This window comes from Aspergillus karnatakaensis (genome assembly GCF_047715665.1).
Source record: "Aspergillus karnatakaensis strain CBS 102800 unplaced genomic scaffold BJY04scaffold_26, whole genome shotgun sequence".
Lineage (NCBI taxonomy): Eukaryota > Fungi > Ascomycota > Eurotiomycetes > Eurotiales > Aspergillaceae > Aspergillus > Aspergillus karnatakaensis.
Genome location: NW_027395738.1, coordinates 332,542 through 357,645, shown reverse-complemented (window position 1 = coordinate 357,645; position 25,104 = coordinate 332,542). Strand labels below are relative to the sequence as shown.

The 25,104-nt window shown below is 51.1% G+C and overlaps 10 protein-coding genes across 10 annotated transcripts; 5 read left to right on the top strand and 5 right to left on the bottom strand.

Annotated features, from left to right (window-relative positions):
- Positions 1-70: 70 nt before the first annotated feature.
- On the bottom strand, positions 71-2,623 carry BJY04DRAFT_228024 (ferric reductase family protein). Its single transcript, XM_073718750.1, has 2 exons — positions 1,820-2,623; positions 71-1,772 (listed from the first exon to the last, which is right to left on the bottom strand). Exons 1-2 carry the CDS (start codon positions 2,431-2,433, stop codon positions 116-118), a joined length of 2,271 nt encoding a protein of 756 aa, XP_073570953.1. The 5' UTR covers positions 2,434-2,623; the 3' UTR covers positions 71-115.
- An 830-nt stretch (positions 2,624-3,453) lies between these two features.
- BJY04DRAFT_218655 (uncharacterized protein) lies at positions 3,454-4,096 on the bottom strand (the record flags this gene model as incomplete). Its single annotated transcript, XM_073716364.1, has 2 exons — positions 3,454-3,820; positions 3,885-4,096. The coding sequence occupies 2 exons, from the start codon at positions 4,094-4,096 to the stop codon at positions 3,454-3,456; spliced, it is 579 nt and encodes a 192-aa protein (XP_073570952.1).
- Positions 4,097-5,722: 1,626 nt separating this feature from the next.
- On the bottom strand, positions 5,723-7,214 carry BJY04DRAFT_66481 (KH domain-containing protein). The gene is made up of 2 exons (XM_073720820.1): positions 6,699-7,214; positions 5,723-6,634 (listed from the first exon to the last, which is right to left on the bottom strand). The coding sequence occupies exons 1-2, from the start codon at positions 7,084-7,086 to the stop codon at positions 5,946-5,948; spliced, it is 1,077 nt and encodes a 358-aa protein (XP_073570951.1). The 5' UTR covers positions 7,087-7,214; the 3' UTR covers positions 5,723-5,945.
- A 1,119-nt stretch (positions 7,215-8,333) lies between these two features.
- On the top strand, positions 8,334-11,730 carry BJY04DRAFT_66468 (coatomer subunit gamma). Its single transcript, XM_073720818.1, has 6 exons — positions 8,334-8,495; positions 8,570-8,880; positions 8,933-9,899; positions 9,948-10,295; positions 10,347-11,165; positions 11,222-11,730. Exons 1-6 carry the CDS (start codon positions 8,420-8,422, stop codon positions 11,452-11,454), a joined length of 2,754 nt encoding a protein of 917 aa, XP_073570950.1. The 5' UTR covers positions 8,334-8,419; the 3' UTR covers positions 11,455-11,730.
- BJY04DRAFT_66469 (F-box domain protein) lies at positions 11,731-13,245 on the bottom strand. Its single transcript, XM_073720819.1, has one exon. The coding sequence runs from the start codon at positions 13,152-13,154 to the stop codon at positions 12,006-12,008; it is 1,149 nt and encodes a 382-aa protein (XP_073570949.1). The 5' UTR covers positions 13,155-13,245; the 3' UTR covers positions 11,731-12,005.
- A 190-nt stretch (positions 13,246-13,435) lies between these two features.
- dps1 (putative aspartyl-tRNA synthetase Dps1) lies at positions 13,436-16,844 on the top strand (the record flags this gene model as incomplete). Its single annotated transcript, XM_073713900.1, has 4 exons — positions 13,436-13,578; positions 13,645-14,680; positions 15,055-16,110; positions 16,167-16,844. 4 exons carry the CDS (start codon positions 13,436-13,438, stop codon positions 16,842-16,844), a joined length of 2,913 nt encoding a protein of 970 aa, XP_073570948.1.
- Positions 16,845-17,078: 234 nt separating this feature from the next.
- Positions 17,079-18,727, top strand: BJY04DRAFT_190034 (SIP1 domain-containing protein). The gene is made up of 2 exons (XM_073711456.1): positions 17,079-17,365; positions 17,554-18,727. Exons 1-2 carry the CDS (start codon positions 17,112-17,114, stop codon positions 18,605-18,607), a joined length of 1,308 nt encoding a protein of 435 aa, XP_073570947.1. The 5' UTR covers positions 17,079-17,111; the 3' UTR covers positions 18,608-18,727.
- Positions 18,714-20,358, top strand: BJY04DRAFT_190033 (Qc-SNARE protein). The gene is made up of 2 exons (XM_073711455.1): positions 18,714-20,065; positions 20,148-20,358. The coding sequence occupies exons 1-2, from the start codon at positions 18,957-18,959 to the stop codon at positions 20,197-20,199; spliced, it is 1,161 nt and encodes a 386-aa protein (XP_073570946.1). The 5' UTR covers positions 18,714-18,956; the 3' UTR covers positions 20,200-20,358.
- On the bottom strand, positions 20,359-23,137 carry BJY04DRAFT_190030 (ATP-dependent DNA helicase 2 subunit KU80). The gene is made up of 10 exons (XM_073711454.1): positions 22,898-23,137; positions 22,796-22,850; positions 22,681-22,747; positions 22,562-22,629; positions 22,343-22,511; positions 22,235-22,295; positions 21,661-22,185; positions 21,226-21,611; positions 20,958-21,172; positions 20,359-20,894 (listed from the first exon to the last, which is right to left on the bottom strand). Exons 1-10 carry the CDS (start codon positions 23,024-23,026, stop codon positions 20,410-20,412), a joined length of 2,160 nt encoding a protein of 719 aa, XP_073570945.1. The 5' UTR covers positions 23,027-23,137; the 3' UTR covers positions 20,359-20,409.
- Positions 23,138-23,262: 125 nt separating this feature from the next.
- BJY04DRAFT_66355 (DUF4149 domain-containing protein) lies at positions 23,263-24,395 on the top strand. The gene is made up of 4 exons (XM_073720817.1): positions 23,263-23,463; positions 23,529-23,562; positions 23,629-23,917; positions 24,002-24,395. Exons 1-4 carry the CDS (start codon positions 23,432-23,434, stop codon positions 24,166-24,168), a joined length of 522 nt encoding a protein of 173 aa, XP_073570944.1. The 5' UTR covers positions 23,263-23,431; the 3' UTR covers positions 24,169-24,395.
- Positions 24,396-25,104: the final 709 nt, after the last annotated feature.

Below are 25,104 nucleotides of genomic sequence, written 5' to 3'. Positions count from 1 at the left end.
GTTGACTTCAGTTGGGGTTGTTGTAATATAAACTGCTATGAGCTGGGTTGCATCGTGCTGAAGTATTTGTAGATGGTCTTGTGCTATATGCCTCCCTACTATAACTGCCACTACCTTACCACCCAAAATACTCTTCTAAAAACTCTACCTCGACCCCAATCTCACCCACCTCCTTCGCAATTCTCGCCGTAGCAACCCTGACCTCGTCACTCATCCCCGCCGGTCCGCAAACCACAACTAGCACCTTTCCACCTTTCCCAACCCCCTTCACCTCCTCCTTCAGCATTCGCCGAATATCCATTCTCTCCTCTCTTTCTGCAGAGACAAAAACACTCGCATTTAGCCTCTGAAACCGCTCAGCCGATAAGCTCTCCCGCACAGCCTCCACGAGTTTCCTACTCCGGACCGCCCAGAAGAGTTTATGTCTTCCTTGGTGTTGGAGGAGGGGTGTCGCGAGGGCTGTGATGCCCACGCCGCCGGCGATGGCGATGATGTGCTCAGATTTGAAGCCCGTTGAGGAAGAGAAGGTCAGAGAATGTGGGGGATAGGATGATTCGACGAGGGTCGGGACGGTGGTATTTGCGTGGTTAGGAAGGAGGGCGGTTATGCCGGTTTGTGTGCGGAGATATATTGTAAGGGTTTGTTGATGCTGGTAGGGGATATGGGTGTTCGCATTGTTGAGGGCTGCGATGGTGGTGGTGGTCTGTGGTGATTTCTCTGGTGGAGTGAAAGAGATTTGTTTCTCCTCGATTTGGATGTCTTCGTCGGAGGCTGGTGTGCTACTTTCTAGTCCCACGCTGCTGGTCATTGATCCAGTGCTGCTGTTGGTGACAATGCCTGAGACGTCCGTGAGGACAGAGAACGGATGGTTCTCCCAAACCCTCCATGTCAATGTAGGGAAGTAGAGGTAGACATGGCCTTCAGCCCTAACACCGGGGATCTCAAGTTTCACGTAATCCTCGTCAATAACAGTAACCCTCGCTTGACGAGTACCGTGTCTGACGACCCTCAGAATCCGCATCAAACGATCAAAGCCCCAGATCGCAAAGGCGATGTAGATCCAGGTCTCGTAACCCCATTGCCACGCGTAACGGTAGTAGATATGCAAAAAGCATCCAATAAGAGTGAGGAGGAAGAAAAACACATGCCAGGCAAGGAAGAGTTCGTAAAATTTCTGCCTCACCGAGTAGACCGACGCTGGAAGGATGACCACCATTGCGAGAGTCGCGATAATACCCCAGTACCAGTATGGCAGCTGACTTTGCGATGTGTGCAGGCCGTCAACGTGGTAGTTCTCAAGGTAGATAGCCGAATGCAGACATGCTTCAATAGTCGCAATAAATGCGATCCAGCGGTGCAGGAGTAAAAAGGTGCCATGCGACCAGTTTGTGATCCACAAGAGAGCATTGTTGCGGCTGGAGAAGAGGACGAGCAGTGGAATGTTGGCGAAACTGAGGGCGCCGGCGCGGTTACTGATATAGGCGACGACTTCGCGAGGGACATCCTTGAACCAAGAGCTAGGGTTTGCAGATTCAATGCCCACTCCACAGAGAATGACGTTGATGGCGATCTGGTAGAATATAAAGAGGGATTGGCCGCGGGTGGGCATGGTGAACGTCTCATACAGGTAGGGGATCTTGTGGCGGGTGCCAAAGAGGGGAGGCGTGATGAAGATGGCTTCAAAGCGGGAGCACAAGGATGAGGGAATGGGGAGGAAGCGGACGAAGGAGAGCACAATTGGAATCACGGCGCCAGTGACGATGACAACGATTCTAGGGAATGTTAGCAGTGGATAAGAATGAAGACATATAGATCGTACGAGTATGTCCCATGCGCGGTTTCGACCTTCTCAAATGTCGTGAGGGTCCGAAACTCCTGCATCCAGGCAGCCTCAGAGACGATACCGACTGAATTCAGGATAACTGAAGAATTGGCGAGCATGGGAGGTGTGTCAGTAATGGCCTGCACAGCCTCCTGGTAAGAGATCTTGGGCAGGGGCTGGACAGTAGCACGTCCAGCAACATTTAGCTCCCAATACTCTTCCAGAGCAGAGATGCGCTCATCTGTACAGTAGGTGTGTATGCAGTAAGCCAGAGTTTGTAAGAAGGCATCATTAGTAGCACGGCACTCAGGACTAGCAGGCTTTTCGACCATCCAGCCATCGCCCATTGGCATCTCGCTCATGCCCGAGTGTCCATGGTCCATCCGCTTTCGCTTATGGCCATGGTCATGATCGTGCGAGTCGGTGACGGTGCAGTTGACTGGGTTTGTGAGAGCATCTTCGCAAGCATAGGCACAGGTGGGATTGTACATAGAGATGCCATATCCGATGAGACCATACCCCGGGCGGCCATTGGATTCTGGCTCGAGGCAGCTCACAGAAGATGCGATGAGGAGCGAGCTGCTCAGAATAGCAGGAACGTTGAACCGCATTTTGGCAGAAAAGAAGGAGTCTCCCTCTCTTCACGGTCCAGAATCCTGGTTGCAGCTTCGAGTCTTATGCTCCTTGTAGGTAGAGAAAGGGTGGATTACCTATGGATTATAAACCCGTCTACACCGTCCACCATCCATCTTTGAAGCAGATAGATACAGAAGGCTTCACATGATTGGAGCTTCAAGCCACAAGACATCCTTCAGGCAATGCCAAGGGAAGAGGGCAGAGATGAGAGGAATTCCGTGACGAAGTGGGGGATATCTATATAAGAAGCCCTAAGTGCTTGGCTGGTGGTAGTAGACCGGGGGTGCTGAGACAATTTGAGCATATTTCTATTGGCCACTTGCAAGCCTGCTATATCTTGGTAAATGATCTAGATTCTACACCGTGAGCATATTTGCGGTGGCTTCCCTTGTACTTGTGGCCAGTGTTGAATGACTGGATCAGCTAGGGAAAATCTCCGGTGGCAGTAGTATCCCACGTTCTTCCTCCTACAAACTGCGACAGGGGTATCTAGCTGATTCCGACTCTCCTGGATGTTCAGCTATTATGATAGAGCTGGAATTGAACACCAACATACCCCTCCAGCGAACAACAAGCAGCTGGCCAAGACGGCGACGGCCTCGAAGCCGCTGTCCGAAGTGTCGAGGACAACCACCTCCGTGTGTCCAGCGCCCTGGTCCTTGCCGCACACGGCATGATCTGCTTGGCTCTCTGCCATTGCAGAACATACCTTCGTAGTGACGGTCGCTATCCTGAGTCGCATCATGGCAATATCCTCCATACTGACCCCGAGGATGCCTCTTGAGCTTTCATAGTGATACCTCATTCTCGTCAAGGTCGCCGTATCGGCCTGTTCCATGGGCTCCCTGGGAAGTTCACCCTATGGTGCCCTCTTTGAGGCTTCCCCAAAACACACTAACTCCCTGAAGAACAACCCACGCAATCCTACCCGCATACAAGACCCTGATATACACCAGATTAGCATACCCGCTCATTCTCATCCACAGACAAACGACTTACGCCAAATTCCCACACCCCCACAGAAACCCCTTGGCGCGTAAACAACACCATTCTTCCTCGTTTCCGACCTTCTCGCAGCTCTGTACAATATACCAAGGGATTGAACTTGGGTGGTTAGGGTCTGAGTAGTCGCTACCGAGTTGGCTGTACAGAGAGTAGGAAAAGAGGGATAGAAGAAGAATGTCGTAGAAGACAAGGATGGGAGGTACTGCCTTTGACCGCTGTTTTGAGGAGTGTGAGGTGGGAAGACTGCTCTTGATACTATTGCCCTTGTCGTTTTCACTCCCAAGACAGAGCCAAATAATTCGGATCAAACAGCCAAGAACACCCACAGCCGAAATCGCCAGGTTTGACTCGGTGAATCTACTTCATCAGTCAGTTGGTCCATACTTATTTTAATCACTTGAAGCGAGAAAAAGCGACTTACTCTTCGCTCCAAACCCTCGCTACGGGCGGCGGCTCACGATAGTTTGCAAAGAAGTAGATTCGATCATGTGGGTTGGAATTGTATCCTTCGACTCCACCATACTGCCAAAGCTTTGTCCGGCATTTATCAGGGTATTCGTAATTGGCGAGGGCGAGGCAGGTTGTTGTCAGGGCGACTTCGAGGGTGGAGAGGAGGAGTTGGAGGCGGGACATTTTGAGGGAAGGGTATCTAGGTAGGAAATAGGCGGATGAAATAGGGGGAGGGAGTTTTTTTCTCTGAAAGGAGGATTGGTTGAAAGGTAAGCAACCTTCCTAAGTATGCTACTATGGTGGATATCAGATTGTGCTCTGCTTGTAGGGCGGCTATATCAGGCGGCTGATTAGTGGTTGGGTGAGCATATATGAGCCTATTACAGCCATGCATCAACATATTGAGAGAATTAGATAAATTACCTATAAAAGTGAAGGGGTTGGTTGAATTATCTGCTGTTCAACCATGTCCGGACTTGTGACTTCCATAGACTATGGGGGTGGTATCATTAGATACATGTGTTTGAAGCTTATTATCTCAGCTAGAACATAAATTGACTAACTAACAGGAAAGACGATTGCTCAGAAACCATGAATCTACATCAAGGCACAGAGCTGCAATGCCCAGGTGAAGCTCTATTATGACCAGCTTCCTCCACCACCGCGCGGTTTCATGGATCAAGGTCACTATCACACGCTGTGACCAGACCAGCAGCTCATTTTTTGTCCTGGGGAGTTGTGTATTGAATAACCAGACCCTATTATGCCTCGCAACTGCAATGTATTGTATTACCTTGGTATCCTGGTGTTTATGGACGCGCAGATATATTCGAAGCAGCCGACAGGCTCTTTTGCCATCTGCGAACGAATAGTTAGACAATGGATGGGTCTGTTGGTTAGACTGCTCCGGCATTTCGAGTTAATATATTCGTCAAGGCAGTTGTCTATTCTCCTATCCTGAGTGATCAAAAATGCCCATACCCCAAAACCAAACCGTCTCTGACTCTCCGCCAACTTCGAATACTCTCGACTTCTGTCTCCTTCTCCGAACCTCCCTCACCGAAATAGAAGCATCGAAGCTGGATCAGTCACTAGTGCCTCTACTACTTCCCGCAGACCTCTCGCCAGGCATGTTCTCTTCAACTATTATTGTAACGAAAGGAAATTAAAGAGGGGAGGAGTCTAAAAGAGGACCGGGGTGGTGGTGGGGTATAATCGTATACTGACGTGCTGATCAACTAACCCACTTCTACACTAGTTTCCGCTAGCGTTGATTGCTTATTTCTTAGCATCTTCATTGTTTGAATGGTCATTAGTATCTACGGGCTGGGCGTTTATGGCTACTTTGGATACTTCGAATGCTTGCCTAGTACAGACAGGTCATAATCATTCGTCTTAATACTCGGCATCCGCCGTTGTTCCACATAATTTGTTCGACGGGCTTCTTCCGCCGTACCTGGCTTCTGTTCCTGACTGGTATTCTTCGTATCGATATACATCAAGGTGCCGCTCGAAGCATAATTCAAGGAAATTCGGAAATGACAATGCACGCACGGCATCTCCCGTACAAACCTCCTGGAAGATAGCTGTGCCACATGAGAGAAAGATCTCTGGTAGACGGAATAGAGATATTTAAGGCAAGGTCGTCAATTTGTTGTCATAATCGGTTTCAGGATAGGAGTGACAAGGGAGAGAAAGGGCAGATTGTAAAAGAGGATAACGGGGATAGAGTAGTAGGTTTGGTATAAAAGAGGTTTAGGAAGCGACGAGTCGAGTAACGCGGGTTTCGAGGAACAAGAGCGTCATGCGGGTAATTCAGCAATCGCAAGATATGGCGTCCATTGTTCGCACTTAGGCTTGTTCCGGCGTACCGAAGAAACCGCAGATACAAGACAATTAAGGAAGAAAGACAGAGGTAACAAGCAGAGTAATTAGAGAAGGAGGTGAAGAGTTGAGGGTGTTATCAGTCAGGAGCGCCTTGTGGGTGTGGAATAATCGGCGTTCGTGGACATTCGTGCGGATCAGCAGCAGACTATTCTTGCAGCTGGCTGCGGCGGGTCTTTTCGGCCTCGAGGTTCTCGTAGAGAAGGTAAAGAGCCTTCTCGTTGGCTTGGGCGCTGCCCATGATGGTGAACATGCGTTCTCCAGTCTCGTCATGAGGGGCCTTGGCAATGGAGATGCGGGCTCCAGAGCTGCGGCGGATCTCAGTAATCTTAGTTCCACCCCTGCCGATAATGCATCCAACCATATCAGCTGGGATGCTGATGTTTTGTGTCTGGATCTCCTCGCCATCTTCGGTGACCATCGGGTACCCGCGGTTGCCAGTGTCGGGGTTGGACCGCCTGCTGTAACCGCCGGACTGGTCGCTAAAGTCGGCACCGTTACCGGTGCGGTTGTAGGGCCGGCTGTTGTAGCTTTCGCCGTTGCCCCCGTTGTTCTGGACCGAGCCGCCGCTGACTGATCCACGGACAGCAGGGTTGTACAGGATTGTTCCGGTTCCGCGTTGCCAGTCGTCAATAAGACACTTGCCGATCTCCCAGATGGCCTTCTCGATTCCTTCCGGAGTGCCCTGCACTTCGACAATTCGCTCGGTAGATTGAGGGAGCATCTCCTTCTGGGCGACCATACGCACGCCTGAGGCGTCCTGGATGTGCTTGATTTTGAGTCCCTGTCGGCCGATGATGGTACCCATTTGGTTGTGGGAGATCAACAGTCGGATGGCTGAAAAGGTCAATACATGCTTGATTATAAAAAGAGAACATGATGTTTCGGCTTTATGACTTACGATGGGTTCCGTTGTTTGAGACAACTCCGCCCATGCCCATCTGAGGGGCTCCTTCTAGCAAACCCTTGGCTACTAGAGCGTAGGCCCTAGCAGTGCCGTTCAGAGGACCAGTCACGGTCAAGACGCGATCATGAACACCAGGAACAACCTTGCTCACGCCGGCCTTGACGCCAGTCTCATCGCGTAGATCGGCGACGTTCTTGCCCGCCTTGCCGATGATAATGCCAGCTTCTTTAGATGAAACGATGGCGCGAAGAGTCAGCATAGATTGCGCATACTCTTCTTCGGTTTTGGGGATGATATCCAAATCACCCTCGTCACCGACGTTGACAGCATCGGTCATCGTCTCGTCAGCGATGGGAGTCTCGTGAATGTCGGAGGTGTCCATGTTGTCGGTATAGTAAGGGAATGGGAGAACAAGTCACGGAACAGACAGTCGGGCTGCTCACGCGAGTTAGTTAATAAGCTTGAGACACAAGTTACGAAAGTATAAGTTCCTTTCGCAAGCGTCAAACGGAAATGGCATCCGAGGAACTTAGTTCCGTGTCCACGCAGACATGATGGCGATATAGCGACAAAGATCGCGCAAACAGTGAAGAACTTACATGAGGAGTAGTAAAGAAGGCGGAATTTGAGAGGATCTGGATGAAGGCTGGGTTCGCGGGCGAGAAATCTGTGAGGATGGGGGGCGAATCCAGAGGGGTTTCGGCGGGCGGGGGAAGGTGGAGGTTGCGAGAAAGGTCAAGGGGAGAAGACAACAGGTATTTAAGCGGAGAGGGTGGTAGAGGAGGGAGGTTGAAGAGGGGAGGAAGGAAAGGAAGGGGAGGAGATACAAGGGAGAAGAAGTGAAGAGGATGCGGAGGAGGAGGTGTTTTGGTAGTGGAGGAGAGGGAGGGTGGAGGAGAAAAGAGGGAGAAAGAGGAATGGCGCAGATTTGGTTGGCTTTTGTTGTTTGGTGCGGGAGGCACGACAAAGGCGGAGAGCAGGAGAGCACAGCTTCCTCACCAGACATAACTACCTAACATAACATGTATGGTTTTGGTGATCTAGTAGACCCCTGAGGTCTATATAGATACTTTTATAAAATGCTAGTACGCTGTTTAATAGTTGTGCTTGACCTAGCCGTCAGCAAACAGCTCCATCTATATACGGGTCTCAGAAGTCTCATTACGTAGTAACTGGGCCACTATCGCCTGGGTTTGAAGATGCTAAGAAAGCTCAGCACCCATGCTCCTCAAGACCCCTGGATAACCTTCTCTCAGTGATCTAGAGTTTATCGACGCAATGGTCACCCTTCCAGCGATAATCAAGTGAGTCAACAGGCGCAGGTAGAGAACGAAAGGTGCCGCATGTTTGCAGTGTTTGTTTGTTCAGCCACCGGTTGTGGCTTGACACCCACAGAGGCGGAAGGCCACCTGGAGATTGCTAGACGGGAACTTGGAAAGTCGGAGAGCAACTTGAGCTGTTGTCTGTTTGGGCCGGTCGTTTTCTGGGCAATCAATTCGGTTTCTTTTCTCTTCTTTCTCACAGGATAATGAGGGTGTGCTAAACCTCGATTCTTCGCCTCCTCTTACCTACCAAACGATCAATTCCTCCGGCTCTCCTAGGCGCTGTTGTTGGGCTTCCCCCTCGTCATTCTCCTGACTTCTCCCCGCAAAGAGATTTGGGTTGAGGGCAAATAGGGAGTCTTCTATCTACTGCAATCGCTGTAGTCCGGCACCATGAGCTACATGAAAAAGGACGAGGATGCCGACCAGACTATGATCAAGCTGGATCGGACCTCTGTTTTCCAAGATGGTGAGCCACAGCCGGGGTTTCTGCGATGCCCGGGGACATTGATTGTTGCTGACCATGCTCTACCCTCGTACTAGCACGACTATTCAACACATCACCGATATCCCCTCGACAATGCCGTACGCTGTTGACCAAGATCGCTGTCCTCGTCTTCACTGGCGAGCAGTTTCCAACAAATGAAGCCACAACTCTCTTCTTCGGAATCTCGAAGCTGTTCCAGAACAAGGATCCCTCGTTGCGGCAGATGGTATATCTTATCCTCAAGGAGCTTGCAAACACCGCCGAAGATGTCATCATGTCCACCAGTATCATCATGAAGGATACCGCAGTCGGCAGCGACGTTCTATACCGAGCAAACGCTATCCGTGCTCTGTGTCGCATCATCGACGTGAGTCCTTGCGGTTAATAAGTTCCCGGATAGTTTTCTGACGGTTTCCTAGGGCACCACTGTACAAGGAATCGAGCGTTTGATCAAGACAGCCATTGTTGACAAGACCCCATCGGTATCCTCCGCCGCACTCGTCTCCTCATACCACCTCCTTCCGATTGCGCGTGATGTTGTTAGAAGATGGCAAAGTGAGACACAAGAAGCGGCTTCCTCTTCAAAACAGTCGACCGGATTTCTTGGTTTTGGTGGTAGTTCCCAGACCCATGCGATCTCACAATCGAACTTCATGACCCAGTACCACGCCATTGGTCTCCTCTACCAGATGCGCTCCCATGATCGCATGGCTCTCGTGAAAATGGTTCAGCAGTATGGCGCCGCTGGCGTGGTGAAGAGTCCTGCCGCGCTGGTTCTTCTCGTTAGGCTGGCCGCCAAGCTGGCCGAGGAAGACCCAGGACTGAGGAAGCCTATGGTGCAGATGCTCGACGGGTGGCTCCGCCACAAGCATGAGATGGTGAACTTTGAGGCTGCAAAGGCTATCTGCGACTTGAGGGATGTCAGCGATGCAGAGGCATCGCAGGCCGTCCATGTCTTACAGCTTTTCCTCTCCTCACCCCGTGCCATCACTAAGTTTGCAGCAATTCGCATTCTCCACCGCTTCGCATCATTCAAGCCTCATGTGGTCAACGTGTGCAATCCCGATATTGAGTCCTTGATTTCGAACACCAACCGTTCTATCGCCACTTTCGCCATCACCACACTCTTGAAGACCGGAAACGAGGCCAGCGTTGATCGCCTAATGAAGCAGATTTCAGGTTTCATGGCCGATATCACCGACGAGTTTAAGATCACGATTGTTGAGGCAATCCGAACACTGTGCCTGAAGTTCCCAAGCAAGCAGGCTGGTATGCTCTCATTCCTCAGTGGCATCCTCCGCGATGAGGGCGGGTATGAATTCAAGCGAAGCGTTGTGGAGAGCATGTTCGACCTTATCAAATTTGTTCCTGAGAGCAAGGAAGATGGTACGTAACCTCCCGACCTATTTGTTCTCTTCCACTGACCCGCAATAGCCCTCGCCCACCTCTGCGAATTTATTGAGGACTGCGAGTTCACAAAACTTTCCGTCAGAGTTCTGCACCTCCTTGGTGTTGAGGGTCCGAGAACTTCCCAGCCAACCAAGTACATTCGTTATATTTATAACCGAGTGGTTCTGGAGAATGCCATTGTCCGCGCTGCTGCTGTAACAGCTCTGGCCAAGTTCGGTGTCGGCCAGAAGGATCCCGAGGTGAAATCTAGCGTTTCTGTTCTCCTTACTCGGTGCCTTGATGACACCGACGATGAAGTGCGTGACCGTGCTGCTCTGAATCTCAGGTTGATGGCCGAAGAAGACGAGAAGGCTAGTCAATTTATCAAGAATGGTAAGTATTGTAACCTTCATTGTCATACATAACCCGTGCTAACAATGTCAGATTCAATGTACTCCCTGTCGACTTTCGAGCATCAACTAGTCATGTATGTGACGTCTGGTGACAAGGAGACTTTCGCTGCTGCGTTCGATGTCTCCACTATTCCTGTTGTCTCCCATGAGCAAGCCTTGGCTGAAGAGCGCACTATGAAACTCACGAGTGCTACACCAACGCTCAAGGCGCCATCTACCGGACCTCCTAAGGGTGCCAAGGCGAATGGCGTAGCCGAAGCTGCTACCGCAGCCGCTACCCAGAAGTACGCCGAACAGCTCATGCAGATTCCCGAGCTCAAGGCATATGGTACATTACTCAAGTCTTCTATTCCCGTCGAACTTAGCGAGAGCGAGACTGAGTACGTCGTTACCGCCGTCAAGCATATCTTCAAGGAACACGTTGTCCTACAGTACGACATCAAGAACACTCTTCCAGATACTGTCTTGGAAGATGTTACCGTGGTCGCAACGCCATCGGAGGATGACACTCTAGAGGAGGAGTTCATTGTTCCGGCACCTAAGCTGGCTACTAACGAACCCGGCGTCGTATACGTCACATTCAAGAAGCTCGAGGGCGAGCAGAGCGTTCCTGTTGTTTCGTTTACAAACAACCTCAAATTTACGAGCAAGGAAATCGACCCAACGACCGGAGATCCAGAAGACAGCGGATATGAGGATGAATACCAAGTCAACGATCTCGAGCTCACAGGCAGCGACTATGTCATCCCCACATTCGCTGGCAGCTTCGATCACGTGTGGGAACAGACCGGCGCGAACGGCGAGGAAATCAGCGAAACTCTTCAACTCAGCAACTTGAAGGGCATTGCAGGTATGTAGCTCGTCTAGCAGTTCTGCCCTTGCAAAACCATGCTAATCACATCACAGATGCCACCGAACAACTAATCTCCATACTCTCCCTACAACCTCTGGAAGGAACCGACGTCGCGCTTAGCAACAGCACACATACCCTCAAACTCTTTGGAAAGACCGTCTTAGGAGGCCGAGTCACAGCCCTCATCAAGATGGCATACTCCAGCAAGTCCGGAGTCACAACCAAGATCACAGTGCGCGCCGAAGAAGAAGGCGTTGCCGCTGCCGTGATTGCGTCTCTGGCTTAAGCATGTTGTATCCCCCTGTAGTTTTGTGATTCTTTCCCCCCTCCAGATGGTATATTAAGGCGATAACGAGTCTTGCATTACGAAATCAGACTTGTCTTTTCTGTTCAATTTTCCTCTTTACTTTTCCCCCATCCTAATGCAGGTGTCGAGTTAGATGCGATCCATGATTTGTGTAGGCGTCTAAACTATGCTGGTTTTGTGCCTTCTTATCTCCTTTCTCTCTGGCCTTGCGTGTTTCCATGACGATTGATTGCATTTTGGCAAATAAAAGAGTGTTACTTCTCTTTGTCCGGCGGTGTTGCGATTATATATCCTAAACATATCAATCTTCTTAAAATGGCTAGGCTCTTGAAGTATCTAACTCAAGCTATATAAGAAACACATCCCCATGCTTTTTCCCAACTGGCATCATCACCAGGACATGGCCTCATGAATCATATCTAAAGTAAGAATATATACATGCGCTGAAGCGCGCGGAAAAGGAAAATCTATAACCCCATTTCTTCAGTAGATCGAAGGAAACTCTATGTCCCACCTGAAGCATCTACTATTCAAACATAGTAAACGCCTGGCTCAACATGCACACTAGGTCCGACGATTTCAGCGGAAGGCGGAAGAGACTTCCTCAGCTCCTCGCGATTGAGCAGGAAGTCATCGACAGTGTCATCGTCTATGCTACCGTCGTCGGGGACGAGAATCTCGGCGAAACCCACAGCACGTACACTTGGTAGTCCAAATTTCAAGGCCCTGAGTAGGTCCTCTGTATTGAAATAGAGTGTAGGATCTGCATTGGGAAACCCTAGTTCAAGCACCTCTAGGGTAGGAATACCCACATGGCAAAGTAGGTCAAAGAATGTGCCATCTACCAAGTCTCCCGGAACACTGAGGAAGAACAGTGGTGGCATCAAGGCAAGTGTCGCGGTTATTGCCTCCGGAGTCAAGCGGTGGTTGTCCCCGGAGATTGTGAGACGCCTGAGTGTGCGGTTTAGGTCAGGACTGCACAAGAGACTACTAAGGTTTGACAATGAGAGATCTGAGCAGTTTCTGATAGTGAGGTTGGTGAGTGTTCTCGGCCAGGGAAAGGATCGTATGTGGTCGTTGGAGAAGTGACCGCTAAATTGCATGCGGCGAAGTTGCGACGGCCATGGCGTTCTGAAAGAGTCGGAGTCTGTTACGGAGTTCGCTAGGGGTAGGCGGAGGGTTTGGAGATCGTTCAGACTGCTCAAGCTCTTTTTGAGGTCCTTGAATGGGATGCGTGTGGCGACGAGTGAAAGATCTAGATGCCGTAGTTTGGAGCACTTTGAGATGGCCGGGAGACTGTTTGACGCAAAGGACGCCCTGGGGGCGATGAATACTTCTAAATTCTGCTTCACCCGGCCCAATAGTCTCGCAGTCAGACTGGGGGAGCTGTGATGGACGAGGGCGCTCAAGTCAAGCTTGTGAACAAGTTCTCCGAGATTCCACTTGCTTTTGCGGGCACCGAGCGGCGGGCTGATTGTTTGTGCAAATCGTGAAAAGCTAAAGCCGGTATTTATCCGCGGCGTCTCCCAGAGCAGGGATATCGCACAGGTATACCATTGCCGTGAGACTAAACAGCAGGCGTGGAGGTCTCGTTGGCGGGCAAACTCATCGGCGGCGACCTCGTCCAAGATCTGAACAACGATTTCCGTTGGAAGATGGATCGGTATTGCGGATATCATGGAGGTAATGTAATATGATACATTCCATGATAATCAGTCAGCTGCAGTATAGCTGAATCGATGACTTGGGGTGGTCAAGAGCAAAAGTTGAGTCTGAATTGAAGATTGAAGCGGGGATGATATCATGCGGGCTTTCATAAGAAGCTCCGGTGGATCTCCGATGACTGCCAGGTTCCGCCTTGATAACACCCCCCTCGCTCGCCGTGGCTTGTTCTTTTTAAAATTCCTTTATTTATATTCTTTTTCTCTATTTTCTGCCTTACTCAACTTACAGCCGTACAATGCGTCCCCAGGGCCTTTGGCGGTCCTTGGGACTGATTCAGCGCTCTTCCACGCGCTCCTTTCTTCCCGCTGGCCCGGGTAGTCGAAGCATACGGAGCTTTAGCTCTGCACCCCGTGTCCCTGATTTCGCATTTGCCTTTGAGTGAGTGGAGCTAACATGTGAAAATACACTTCGTGCAATTGTCTTGACATTCTAACGCTATTTCAGTATCGATGGCGTCCTCCTTCGTTCCTCGAAGCCCATACCCGGAGCCGCCGAATCGCTAGCACTTCTCAAGAAAGAAGGGATCCCGTTTATTCTTCTGACCAACGGAGGTGGGAAACATGAAACTGAACGGGTTGCGGAAATCAGCGAGAAGCTCGGAGTCCCATTGGACTCAGATGTGATCATTCAGAGTCACTCGCCGTTCGCCGAGATGGTACAGGGAACGGAAACGCAAACAGCTTTGGAGAACAAACGTGTGCTAGTAGTTGGAGGAGATTATGGCGGTTGCCGTGACGTGGCAGAGAGATACGGGTTCAAGAACGTCGTAACGCCTGGTGACATCTTCATGGCCAATCCATCGATCTGGCCGTTCTCCAAGGGATTCAGCAACTACTACAAGTCATTCACACGGCCCATTCCCCACACTGGAGATCCCAGCGATCCGACTAAGGGTTTAAAGATCGATGCTATCCTCGTCTTCAATGATCCCAGAGACTGGGCGCTGGACGCTCATGTCATTATTGATCTTCTGTTATCTTCGCAAGGAGTTCTAGGGACACTCTCTGAAAAGAATGGCCAGGCCAATCTTCCCAACCACGGTTATCAGCAGGATGGCCAACCGCCCCTTTACTTCTCCAACCCTGATCTCTGGTGGGCTGCTGCTTATGGCCTCCCCCGTCTAGGCCAGGGCGGTTTCCGCGAAGCTTTGGAAGGTATATGGAGTGCCACCACCGGCGGGCCGGCGAAAGGGATTCAGCTATATAAGACGGTCATCGGAAAGCCGTCCCAGGGAACGTACGAGTTCGCGGAAAACCAACTCTTGCGAAACCGCGCGAGAGCATTCGGTTTTGAATCACCAAAACCGTTGCGAAACGTATACATGGTTGGCGACAACCCGGAATCAGATATTCGCGGGGCCAACTCATATAGAAGTGCGCATAACAGCGCTTGGCATTCTATACTTGTCCGAACCGGAGTATACCTCGGCGGCGAGCCTGCATGGACGCCCAAGACCATTGCTGATAACGTGCAGAAGGCGGTTGAATGGGGACTAAAGCAATCACAATGGCAGACTCGATAGGTTTTGGCTTTGAACCTCTTTGCTAGATGTTCATTGGCCTAGCCATGTTAGTCTCATTGACCTTCTGCAAAAATCAGACGGCTAGCGCAAGCAAGCACTACACGAATTGCATCTTGGTTATATGGGCAGGCTTTTGTATATTACTCTGGGCTTTATAAAGTCATGATACTTAGATTAGAATTGAGCGCTTCTACTATATAACTTTACTGCCTCAGGCAATATATCACGTGAGCTGCCCCTCGTAGGGCATAGGGCATGCTCCGCCGCCGCGGGGTGATTCGTTCTCAAAGCTGTACTGAGTCAACGAGAAGCGCCGAGTAAGTGACTCAAAGCCAACACGCTCCCGACCATTCTCCTTGGACATTGATCCTCTTCGTCTACTGATCCAAGTAACCATGGCGGACTCCGAATTGCCCACTCGCCCCAAGCCCGAGGAAACCCCCGCCGCTGAAGGCGCTGAGGGTGGGGAGCCCGGCAAGCTTAGCAAGAGCGCCCTGAAGAAGCTTGCAAAAGACAAGGCCAAGGCTGAGAAGGCTGCGCAACGTGCTGCGCAGGAGCAGGCTCAAGCTGCTGCCGCGGAGGCTAACGACACCGCAAAGGATCTGTACGGTCCGATTCCCGAAAACGCCGACGTCCTTGCTAGCACGCAACTTTCCAACATTACCGACGAGCACTATGAGCAGGAGATTACAGTGGTCGCCCGTGTTGACAATGCCCGAGTTCAGAGCGCCAAGTTGGCTTTCCTGATGCTCCGGCAACAGGGCCTGAAGGTGCAGGCCGTCATCGCTGCCGCGGAACCTATCTCGCGGCAGATGGTCAAGTTCACCGGTGGATTGAACGTCAACTCGATCGTTCAAGTGACTGGTATCGTGAAGAAGCCCGGTGTCCCCGTTGCATCCGCAACCCTCAGCAACCACGAAATTCACATCCGCAAGGTTTACATTATCGCTCAGGCCGCCGAACAATTGCCTATGCAGGTCAAGGATGCAGAGAAGCCGCCACCAGAGACCACCGAGGAGGGATACAAGGTTGACGACGACAAGGCACCCATCGTCACCCTCAAGACCCGTCTTGACAACCGTGTCTTGGATCTCCAGACCGCGACCAGCCAGGCTATCACTTGGATCTCTAGCGGTGTTTCACAATTGTTCGCGGAGTATATGATCAAGAGCGGCTCTCGATGGATCTCTACCCCGAAGCTAGTGGGTGCTGCCACAGAAGGTGGTAGCGGTGTCTTTGAGGTCAAGTACTTCAAGCGCAACGCGTACTTGGCGCAAAGCCCGCAGCTGTACAAGCAGATGTGCATTGCTGGTGACATGGAGAACGTCTTTGAGATTGCTCCCGTCTTCCGCGCTGAGGAGAGTAACACTCATCGTCATTTGACCGAGGTTAGTCTTATTGCAGGCGTCCTTTACGTACTAAAATTTAACAAATCTTTCTATAGTTCACCGGTCTCGATTTCGAGAAGACATTCCGCGCCCACTACCACGAAGTCCTAGAATTCGCTGAGGACCTCCTCGTCTTTATCCTCACAGAGCTCAAGGAACGCTACAAGGATCAGATCGCTATCATCCAGGAGTCCTACCCCAAGGCTGGCGACTTCAAGCTTCCCAAGGACGGCAAGGCCCTCCGACTAAACTACATGGATGGTGTTGCTCTTCTCAAGGAGGCCGGTGTTGATGTCTCAGAGCAAGAGCGCTTTGAGAACGACTTCAGCACAGCCATGGAGAAGCAGCTTGGCCAAATCATCCGCGAAAAGTACGACACTGACTTCTACGTCTTGGACAAATTCCCCATGGCTGTCCGCCCCTTCTACACTAAGCCCTGCCCCCAGGATCCCACCTTCTCCAACTCATATGACTTCTTCATGCGCGGTGAGGAGATCATGTCCGGTGCTCAACGTATCAACGACGTAAAGGAGCTTGAGGAGTCCATGAAGGCCAAGGGTGTCGACCCCAACCACGAGGGTTTCGAGGACTATCTCGCTGCTTTCCGTCAGGGCTGTCCTCCGCACGCTGGTGGTGGCCTTGGTCTGAACCGTATTGTCATGTTCTTCCTTGGCCTGCCCAACATCCGCTTGGCGACATTGTTCCCTCGCGACCCCCAGCGGCTGCGCCCTTAGATGAGAGTGATGATACTTGAAATAAGGTAAAAGAATAATGAAAAATTCAACGATCTACTGTATAATTTGTGTAACGAACTCCCATTAAGAACTCGCTTTTGCCTAGTCTTCTTGTTTGCGTGGCTGTTCAAAAATATAGTTAGATCGAGATGCAGCTAGGTAGCTACTTTGTAGCGCGGATGGAGCTACAAAAGCGCCTCCTGACTTCCGAAGTCTAGACCTCACCTCCATCAACCACACCACACCACATCCAAGCTTAACCTCATCATGCCTCAACAGAAACGCAACTTCCAAGAATCCGGCTCCGGTTCCTCACCATACAGCAAACGCGCCCGCCCCTCGTACGCGGAAGACGACCAGGACGACGAGGAGACCCCAAACTCCGCTACTCCTTACGAGAAGCCTCGCAACCACCCCGTCTTCGGACAGAAGAGCGCCTTTCCCGGCCTCGATACAAGCGATGGAGATGAGTTATTTTATGGTCCTGCTGAAGACGGGCTGGAGTATTTGAGAATGGTCCGGTAAGCTTTTTCCTTTACTTCTTCTTGTCAGTTTCTTGTGTTTGCGACGTGCTTGCTAAGTTTTCATTCTGGGCGGAACAGCTTACGAATGGGGCGAGGTTCGTCTTCCTTTTGTCTTCTTTATTTTATATGATTGCAATGGATATGGTGAGAGTATCTGGCTGACCTTTTTCTGGGTGGAATTCTAGCTCCGAGGCAAATTCCCTCCCAACACTTTTCAACGCTTCCGCAGCCACCGAACTGCCGACAGAGGCGGGCGACGTGAATCCAGAGGCAAAAGACAACGATGATCACACGAATATTCCAGAGAAGGGTCCAGAAATTCCGAGTACCACAAAGCCTGACCCAGAAGGTGTATTCTCCGATGGCGTCTATATCAGCCGAGCGACATTAAAGCCCGTCGCCGAAGCTACCTTCTCAGAAGCACAAGCTAGCTACTACAACCTTCTGCACCACCGCTTCCTCTTGCTACGTTCGATCCTAAAATGCACACCGCCGTCCCAGGCCATATCCGCGCTGGACGACTCACATCCCATTAGCTTCCCGCGACGGTCGAAGACCGCGCAGAAAGAATGGCGACGCTTATTACTCATAGTTGATCCACAGACGGTTCAGCTTGCGTGTATGGATATGGACAGTGTTTTGAGCGTGCTGATGATTGTGGGACGGCTTATGTCGGAGAATGTGCGCAGCCGAGACCCGGTCCTGGTTCGGCGTATCGGAGCATGGGCTTGGGGCTTGCTGGGGAAGTGTCGAGAGTCTGGCCAGTTAGGGGCTCAGGAAATCGGGGATATTCGCGAGTTGGGGAAGCGTGCTACGAAGATTTTGGGGAAGATGAGGGCGGAGCAGGAGGAGGCTCAGGATGAGGAAGAAGAGGATTACGAGTCTGATGCTAATGATGATAAGGAGGATGGTCAGACATTTGAAACAGGAGATGAGCCTGCCGCCACTACAGTTATTCTCAACGCCGAGCAAGCTGATGCAGAGAAGCCGTCAGACGCCGAGGAACTGGAGCTTGCGAAAGCACGACTCGAAGCGCGGGTTATGGCAACCGAGGATTTAGCGTCTCGAGAAGAGGGAGAACTCGAGGTTGAAGCAGAAGAGACCACGGATATTGACGTTGGGACGCAGACTCGCGCGATGCTGGACATGATCATCACTATTGTCGGAGAGCATTATGGTCAGCGGGATCTTTTGGAGTCGCGTGAGATATGGACCGATGCGGAGCAGAGGTTCTTCTAGATACACCTTAGATACGAACCCGGTATAAGAGTCTCTTCTCATATTCAAATATCCCAAGGATAGTTAAATGAGATATACTTCTTCATTGCCACCTACCCTAGGGACTGTTCTTGCGCAACCTTAGAACGTCATTGTTTTGGCTGTATCGGGCTTAGGCTGCGATAGATCAACTCCGTTCTTATCGCCCACCGTCATCTCTCCAACCCAACTCCATCTCCAACTTCATCACCATTTTCTCTGCTCATGAAGCTTACATGAACTTCCACAGCCTTCCATACTGTAAACTTCTAGTCTATCTAGAACAACCCAATCAAGATTGTCCACCTCCGCCCCCGCGGCAACCCTCTAAATGGCGCCCTCTCTCGAAATCTCCATCCCAACAACCACAACCTCCACAACCAATCCCCCCTACACAATTTACAACATAACCCTCCGCCTGCCGCTGCGCTCCTTTGCCCTCTCAAAGCGCTACTCCGATTTTACAACCTTCCACGCCACACTAACAACTCAGACAACCGCCCCGCCCCCACGGCCTCTCCCTCCAAAATCCTGGCTCAAAAACACCGTCTCAAATACCGATCTCCGCGAATCCCGCCGAATGGGCCTAGAATCCTACCTTCGCGCAATCAACGAGTCCGACGACCCACAGTGGCGCAACTCCCCCGCCTGGCGGGCCTTCCTCAACCTTCCCAGTCTCGGCAACTCGAGCGCGAATAATGAAAATGGCGCCGGAAGTGGTTTCAGCGCGACGAGCGCAAGATTACACGCCGCAGCCACGGGTCCGGGACTCTTAGCGGGTAGCGAACCGATTACGGACCCGACGTTATGGCTCGATTGCTACAGGGATATGAAAGCGCAGCTGCATGACGCGAGGTTGCATCTTACGAGGCGGGATCAAGAGACCACGCCGCAACGGCAGCATGAGAGCTCGGCGAGGGCGAAGAGTGCGCTTGTGCGTGCGGGGACGCTGATCACGGCTTTGGAGGAGGGTTTGTCGAAGAGGCTGTCTGAGACTACTAGTAATAGTGATGGACGCGGATCTTCGGGTATGGGGTCCCTCGGTGAAGGCGAGATTCGCCGGAGGAAGGACCTCCTTATTAACGCGCGGAAGGAGAGAGATGGTCTTGAGGACCTGCTCAACGCTATGGCTGCCAAAAGCCGTGTTGACAGCGCGGTTGCGTCGATACAGGATAAACAGGCTCTTGTTGGTTCTACTAGTGGTGGACCAAGGAAACCTACGAAATCAGGCCGAGTTCTAGGAAAGGAGACTGAGCGCACGCGTGAGCTGGATAACCAGGGCGTGCTGCAGCTGCAGCGGGATACGATGGAACAACAGGATCTGAGTGTGGGAGAGTTGTTGAAGATTGTGAGGCGGCAGAAGGAGCTTGGAATCCAGATCAATGAGGAGTTGGAGATCCAGAATGAGCTGCTTAGACTGGTGGACGAGGATACGGATCGGTGCGTTTTCTTTCTCCGTCGTTGTCTTGATTTTATCAACGTTTAGTTGTAGATTTTGCTGACTTTCTCATTTCATTTCTAGGGTTGAGAAGAAGGTTGAGATTGGGAAGAGGAGGCTGGGGAAGATCTCATAGACTGTTTAAGAGGTCACCCTTTACTGCTGCGGACAGCAGCGTGGTCATCATCCAGTATACATACTCCTGGTTATTTAGCGAGTTACGTCTGCCCTACCATGAAATTTGTTTTGTTATACCTCATTCCGCATTCATTATTAGCACATGGTATCTAGAACATAATCGCTACCTATTCCACCCATCCATCCATAACCCCATTCACCCGAGAAACTATTGAGCAGACAAAAACTTCTTCGCCTCCTCCTCCCCCACGCTCGAAAACTCCGACTCCCTTTGCTCAATAAGCCCCAACTTACTCCTCCTAATCAACCACCATAACTCCCTCCTGTCCCCACCCAGCTTCTCCCCCAATAGCTTGCCCTTTAACTCCCTCACAAACTCATTGTACAGCTCCGGCTCCTCATACGCAATAAGTTCCTCCCTGACAACACCCAATCCCTCTGTGACGCGGTCGTAGTTTGCGTCGCCAAGGGAGTGTCGTATCTGGTCTTCGATGATAGAGCGCATCTGCTTAACAGCGTCCTTTGTTGTGTCGATGTTTTCAGCCTGAGAGAGAGTCTGCTTGAATTCAGGGATTGCGTTGTTGGGCGAGATTTTGACGCGTTTTTCTTGGTGCAGGAGGGCGTCGACGTCAAGGCCGGAAAGGGGTTTCTCGGGTTCGCGAGCGCGTTTGCGGCCCTTGGTCTTGGGGGGTACTGGATGCTGTTAGTTTGACCTATCTTATGGGTGTAGAAAAAGGCGGATGAAGAGGTGAATACCTTTCTTGACATCAGCGACTTCGATGAGTTTCTTAAGGTGCTTTTCTGCCTTTTCGCGGAGTTGTTCAGGTGGTTGGGAGAATTGGGTGAGGATTCTTGCTGGCTGTGGGATTGGATCTTTGGGGTGGATGGCACGAGACCGGATTGCGGCGTTTATGCGGTGGAGGACTGGTGAGAAGGAGTCTTCGATTGGGAAAGGGGTTTCGGTGACGTCCCTGTTCGTTGTTAATGGCCAACCTCAATAGTAGGTGTGTAGATGGTGACTCACCCATCCTCGTCTGTGTCTAGCAACTCCATGCTGTCGACATACTTCTCCATAGCGTCCATAAGGTCGTCGTCTGGGAGATTCCGGTGCTGGGTCACAACCTTGCCGGAGACTGTGATTACCTTGTCGAGGGGCGGGAAGCGATATGTTCGAACATCCTCGGCAAATGGTAATTGAACTTCTAGGAGACATTCGTATTCTGGTTCGATGGAGGGGGCAAGCAGAACTAAGATGGGTGCTTTGTTCTCTTTTGCAACCAAGCGAGCAACGGCATAGCTCTCAAGTTCGAAAAGGGCATGGATGAAGGAGGACAGTGCAAGAGCAGCTTTGTCGTTGGAGCGTTGAGCAATGATTATATTGGTGTTTGACATGTGCATAAACCGGTCATACTATGTGTGTTAGCTATAAAGAGCGCAATGCTGGTACCAAGGTGCGTACCCGTTCACTCTGGATAAAACCAACAAGCTCTATTGCTGCCGTGGTTTGAAGTTTTGTGATATTCTCATCAGTCTCACTGATATGGACCGCTGTACGTCCATATTCATAGCCCTTCGCCAGGTCGTCACGTTCGATTTCGGCCTTGCCACCAGGGGCGTTTTCATCGTCAACCTGGTAAGCCCTCAAGTTTCTCACGGACGTGAGTGTACTGCCTTCTTCGGGCTGTGACTCAGGTACCACTGTTGCTGACTCTTGGTCTTCTTGTTCAGCTAAATCTGAGCGCAGGACAAATTGACTGGCTGAAGGAGGTTTCGCGACCATTGTCCGGGGGAATCGTTCCACGGGTATACGAACTGCAGTATCGTACTCTTCGGGGTTTCCTAGTTGGAGAAAGCCTTTGAAAGATACAACTGGCCGAACCGGTTTGACGCGAGGAATTTCCATTTCTGCTACCGCTTGCTCGAGTGTACCAAATATTCCGTCACATTGTTCAGTGACGGTCCGTAGCAGAGCCTCATTCTCAGCCTACAGTATGTTAGAGTCGTAGCAGTGTGGGTAGTAATATTAGTCGTACCTTGCGCGGATCTTTATCTTCCTCTTTCGTGCCGTACTCGGCATCATCAAAATCAGGTCCCCTGAAGCATGTTAGTCCTGTATCGCAAGGTCGTCGACTGTTACCCACAGAACTATCAATTCGATATTGTCTTCTTTGATCTTTTCGACAATGTCATCTATGTTCTCGCTGTTCATCCGTCCCATACCATTGGTGATGAGGACAATCTTCCGCTTCCACTTGAGCTTCTTGCAGTGGGTGATGATCATCTGGATTGCCAGGATGAGAGCGGATATGACTGGGAACATCAGTGTCGAGAATTTCAAGTGATACAGAGAAGAATCCTACCGTCGCCTTTGTCAGTCTTACTCGGGCTGATGTCCTTGCCTAGCTGCTGAAGATCAGGCATGAGGAACCTTGATGGATGCATCGTCAACTTGGAACATCTTTAGCTCGGAATAACATACTGCTTAATCCCTGAGAGCACCGAGAGATGTGAAAAGTGTTGATCATCTTGTAGTTCGTTTTCAGTCCCTGTCGATCGTTAGTATACACTTTCGATAAAAACCGACAATATCTCACCATCAGTTTTGAGGCCAATTACCCCTAACATAGCCGTTTTACGTCCGGTAGCCACCTAGCTTGGTCAATATATCCCTTTCATAGAACAAATAGAGCACCCACAGTCGCTGTAATGCGGTCCCAGACATACTGCATCGCCCATTCAAGATCAGTGATACTTCGGCCATTGCGGCTCTTCCCCATGGACGCTCCTGTGTCCACAATGTAAACAGTTGCTTCCTTGTCCGCCATGATGAGTTTGTAGAGTGTGAACCAACAAAAAGACAGACGATTGGCAAGAGCTGGCAGATATAGAACCACCAAAAGGCAGCAGATCACTAGGTAGGCTGCGCAGAGTCCAGGCAGACGCGCGGGATTCCCAATTGGGAAAGGCCCAGACGCGCTGGCACATGACATCATGCGGAGTAGAGTGTGGTGCGTGGCTATAAAGACCATGAATCTTGGGACACTAGAGAAGGCGTGGAACTAACGTAGCATAATGGGCGGACCGCAGAACCTCGGATGCGGGACCTGCTATCCCATGCCTCGCCCATCGCATGATGCTTCAGTCCTTCAACTCCTCTCTTCAATCTCTCATCTGTCTTCGTCATCCTTCGCACCTCAACAGCTGAGAGCTATACCAGCTCTACCCTCAAGATGCTCGACCCCCGCCCTTTTCACATCCTTAGGTCCGTCCCTCACTCTCACCCCAAACAAGAGAGAAGCCCACTAATTTCCCTCCCTCCGCAAATAGCTATGGCACCCTCCTCGGCGTTCAGTTCTACCAGGTACACACCTCCCCTACCTTCCGATTCCTCTAAATAGACCGAGAGTCTCTCTAACAAAACCCCCAGAGCTTCGTCTCCGGCATAATCGCCTTCCGCGCCCTCCCGCGCCCGCAATTCTCCACCCTCCAAGCCAAGATCTTCCCAACCTACTTCGCCATCCAGACCGCGCTCCCCGTCGTCGTCGCCCTAACCGCTTCCCGTGGCGCTGAGCCCCTTGGACTCTCAGGCCTCCTCGCTGCCGAGAACCAGTATAAGGTGCTGCTTCCGCTGGCGATGGCGTTTGTGACAGGATTGGTCAACTTCGCGGTGCTAAGGCCTTTGACTGTGGAGACAATGAAAGAGAGGAAGCATCAGGGTATGTTGTCTTGTTAAACCCTTGAAGAACAAGGTAGATATGAGAGGAAGGACAAGGGCTAATTTGTGATGCGCATCAACCCAGAAACCCGCGACGGCAAGAAGAGCTACGATCCCGCACCGCACTCCAAGGAGATGATTGCGCTCAACAAGAAGTTTGGGAGGCTACATGGGATGTCTAGCCTGATTAACTTGGTTACTCTTGGTGCTACGATTTTCTATGGTGTTGTGCTCAGCAAGAAGCTTGCTTAGAGGGTTGAAAGAGCTGAAAGGGCTTTGATCATAGCTCCAAGCTCACGGTGAAGCTTTGCTTTGTATGTATCTGTTTGCCTTGAGCGAGGCTCTTTATGCTAGTAAGATGATATTGAGCGTCTTTCATGCATCCGGTTCTATGCATGTCAATGAGGATAGATCCCCGGGTTCTTTTATCCCAGCTACGAGGGCCGGATAAAATCCCGCATAGTAGCTCTTTGGCTGATATTGTCGTCAATGAGATGATAGAAAGGAGGAAATTCTCACTAAGAGCTCCCAGAGCTTCTCTGAAGAGGTAGAGTCTCTTTGTCTGCGAGCTTATAAGATGGCCAAGATTCCCCAGAAATCTCAGATCATTTCTATCTTCATCTGCTATTCGCAGTCCTCCAAATCCCAGTCCTATCCTTCACCGTGAACGAACACTTTCCAAGCCAACCCCCGACTCAAAGCCAACATGGTCGGACGCCACCCCAGCATGCTCGATCAAGTAAGGTCCGGGTTTAGATATATCTGGTACCTAGGAGACCCCCCTTCTCGAACGTGGTGTGTCTTCTTCGACCTCCCGCAGATCTTGCTCTGGACCGTCGCGCTTGATGCCTTGTTCTGCGTCGTCCAATACTGGAGCGGAGACGATGCACAACCGGAAGCGCCGCCCCAAGCCGAAAAAGCCCAGAGCCCTGACGACACGGCCGCCAAACCTGTGAAGAGAGATCAAACAAGATCGACGTATTGCTGTTGACAGGGGGCCGATTGCGCTGACGGACATCACCAGGTCTAGAGCTGCTGCTGCTGCTGCTGTGAGAAAAGGCAGTGATGGGCCGAGGAAGAAAGAGAAAGGGCAAGAGAAAGAGCAAGTTAAAGTAAAAGAATCATCGACGGCCACCGGTCAGGGTCCGCAGCTACAGCATGTTCCAGCTGCACGGCCTATCAGGAGAA

Bases quoted from the DNA above. Each gene is read 5' to 3' on its own strand.
- BJY04DRAFT_228024 (XM_073718750.1), bottom strand. From the start codon at position 2,433: ATGCGGTTCAACGTTCCTGCTATTCTGAGCAGCTCGCTCCTCATCGCA. The intron at 1,773-1,819 runs GTACGATCTATA...AACATTCCCTAG, and splicing joins ACCGCGCATGGGACATACTC to AATCGTTGTCATCGTCACTG.
- BJY04DRAFT_66481 (XM_073720820.1), bottom strand. From the start codon at position 7,086: ATGGACACCTCCGACATTCACGAGACTCCCATCGCTGACGAGACGATG. The intron at 6,635-6,698 runs GTAAGTCATAAA...TGACCTTTTCAG, and splicing joins CTCAAACAACGGAACCCATC to CCATCCGACTGTTGATCTCC.
- BJY04DRAFT_66468 (XM_073720818.1), top strand. From the start codon at position 8,420: ATGAGCTACATGAAAAAGGACGAGGATGCCGACCAGACTATGATCAAG. The intron at 8,496-8,569 runs GTGAGCCACAGC...CCCTCGTACTAG, and splicing joins GACCTCTGTTTTCCAAGATG to CACGACTATTCAACACATCA. The intron at 11,166-11,221 runs GTATGTAGCTCG...ATCACATCACAG, and splicing joins CAACTTGAAGGGCATTGCAG to ATGCCACCGAACAACTAATC.
- BJY04DRAFT_66469 (XM_073720819.1), bottom strand. From the start codon at position 13,154: ATGATATCCGCAATACCGATCCATCTTCCAACGGAAATCGTTGTTCAG.
- BJY04DRAFT_190034 (XM_073711456.1), top strand. From the start codon at position 17,112: ATGCCTCAACAGAAACGCAACTTCCAAGAATCCGGCTCCGGTTCCTCA. The intron at 17,366-17,553 runs GTAAGCTTTTTC...GTGGAATTCTAG, and splicing joins GAGTATTTGAGAATGGTCCG to CTCCGAGGCAAATTCCCTCC.
- BJY04DRAFT_190033 (XM_073711455.1), top strand. From the start codon at position 18,957: ATGGCGCCCTCTCTCGAAATCTCCATCCCAACAACCACAACCTCCACA. The intron at 20,066-20,147 runs GTGCGTTTTCTT...TTTCATTTCTAG, and splicing joins GTGGACGAGGATACGGATCG to GGTTGAGAAGAAGGTTGAGA.
- BJY04DRAFT_190030 (XM_073711454.1), bottom strand. From the start codon at position 23,026: ATGGCGGACAAGGAAGCAACTGTTTACATTGTGGACACAGGAGCGTCC. The intron at 22,851-22,897 runs GTGGGTGCTCTA...TGACCAAGCTAG, and splicing joins GGGACCGCATTACAGCGACT to GTGGCTACCGGACGTAAAAC. The intron at 21,173-21,225 runs GTGAGTCACCAT...AACAACGAACAG, and splicing joins CTAGACACAGACGAGGATGG to GGACGTCACCGAAACCCCTT.
- BJY04DRAFT_66355 (XM_073720817.1), top strand. From the start codon at position 23,432: ATGCTCGACCCCCGCCCTTTTCACATCCTTAG. The intron at 23,464-23,528 runs GTCCGTCCCTCA...CTCCGCAAATAG, and splicing joins CGCCCTTTTCACATCCTTAG to CTATGGCACCCTCCTCGGCG. The intron at 23,918-24,001 runs GTATGTTGTCTT...GCATCAACCCAG, and splicing joins GAAAGAGAGGAAGCATCAGG to AAACCCGCGACGGCAAGAAG.